Genomic DNA, 1,621 nt, shown 5'->3' with positions numbered 1-1,621 from the left:
CTTCCGGAACCGCGAAAACGCATCATACAGACTCGACCATTTGTTTTTATCGAAATCCAGATTCATATCATCGTATGGATAACTTTCCGAATTCAGATAGAGTTTCACGTTGCTCAATTTGCAGTGACTGAATTGGCTCACATTCTGTGACATGATATTCTTCCGACCTGTTTGCAGAGCAAAGATAAGATACCGCGGCTTCTCAAGCTGAGTAGCGGTTTTAATAGCCCATGAATGTTTAGTCGTCTGTTGCAATAGCGGATACTCGTACAGATCCCATGAACGAAATCCCATATTGAGGTATTGACCGCTTTCCAAAGCACGCAGCATCGACAGTTTCTTCACCTCGTTTAACAACACATGCGGCATGCGCCACTGTATCTTGAATATTTCAAGTTTAGCCTCCATCGCTGCATTTCCAAAGAGACAGTTGTTATCATTGCGCGATCGTATTAAAATCAATTCGTGACGGGCGTTAATCACCACGCGTTGATAATCTTCACAGAATCCCAATAGCATGCTGAGCGGCACACAAAAATTAAAGTCTCCGGTTCCATTGTTCACCACATCCCAGCCGGCATTCTTCAGAGACATCATTGTAAGACATTTTATATATACGTTTAAGTTAGGCGCGTTCCGAGCGGTTGCTAGGTAGATTGTCTCATGTTTAGATGCGCGACGGCGCTGCGTAGCGAGAGAGAGAGACGAGACGATGCCTGCCGAGCAGCGGGCAGAGAGGAGAACCGATCCTCGTGTCGAGCAGTCGCGTACGATAAGCCTCTGCGTTGCATAGTGTGAACCTTAAGTTAGTTAAACCATTTTTCGGGCCTGTGTTCGGCCACAGGTTACGACCTGTATCCACCGTGTATGATCGGAAATACATCCACATACTCGGAATCCTGACTACAAGTTATTACAACCTAACAAATACCCAGAAGCGGGATTACAATTTCTCAGAGAGTGGGATCTGAATCAAGATGGCAGAAGCGTTTCCAGACCTTACGATCGTCACATTGAAGGAGATACTTAAGAAGTTAAAGTTGCCAACGACTGGGAACAAGACGGAATTAGTGGCTAGGATTATGGCGAAGGATCCTGATGGCCAGTATTGGAGACGCGACAGCGGAAAGGAGGGCGTGCAAGGTACAGCGCAGCAAGGTACAGCGCAGGAAGGTATAGCGCAAGGTACAAGCACAGGAGACACGAATGATCCGCCGGGTAACAACGAAACGGTGAGACCAAATTTACAAGATATTTCTCATGTCGGTTCGCACGAGCTAGAGGACGTATTGCGTCGAGAAAGATTGGTAGCGCAACGCGAAGCTGAGGTTATGCGACGGGAAATCGAGGTATTAAGAGTTGCATCATCCCCGAGTCGCGAAGTCGAACGTTCTCGAAGTTCGCCGGCAAACGTTAAAATGGCGGCTGAACTTTTAAGCGAGTATAATGGTACGGATCAAGATTTTCTTAAGTGGAAAACGCAAGTACAGTTGTTGAAAGATGCGTATGAACTCAGTGATAGTATGACGAAAGTCTTGATTGGTTCGCGACTTAGAGGTAAGGCACAAAAATGGTTTCATACGAAGCCTGAATTATTGGGCATGACTTCGGCCGAAATATT

The 1,621-nt window shown here is 46.2% G+C and overlaps 1 protein-coding gene across 1 annotated transcript; it reads right to left on the bottom strand.

Moving 5' to 3' along the window:
- Positions 1–28: 28 nt before the first annotated feature.
- LOC105557785 lies at positions 29–594 on the bottom strand (the record flags this gene model as incomplete). Its single annotated transcript, XM_012005129.1, has 1 exon — positions 29–594. A coding segment is annotated over exon 1 (566 nt), but the record flags the coding sequence as incomplete, so codon positions are not given.
- Between the last annotated feature and the right edge of the window lie 1,027 nt (positions 595–1,621).

This window comes from Vollenhovia emeryi, unplaced genomic scaffold (assembly GCF_000949405.1).
Source record: "Vollenhovia emeryi isolate VEMERY1.0 unplaced genomic scaffold, V.emery_V1.0 DF947693.1, whole genome shotgun sequence".
Lineage (NCBI taxonomy): Eukaryota > Metazoa > Arthropoda > Insecta > Hymenoptera > Formicidae > Vollenhovia > Vollenhovia emeryi.
This window is presented reverse-complemented; position numbering and strand designations above follow the sequence as displayed.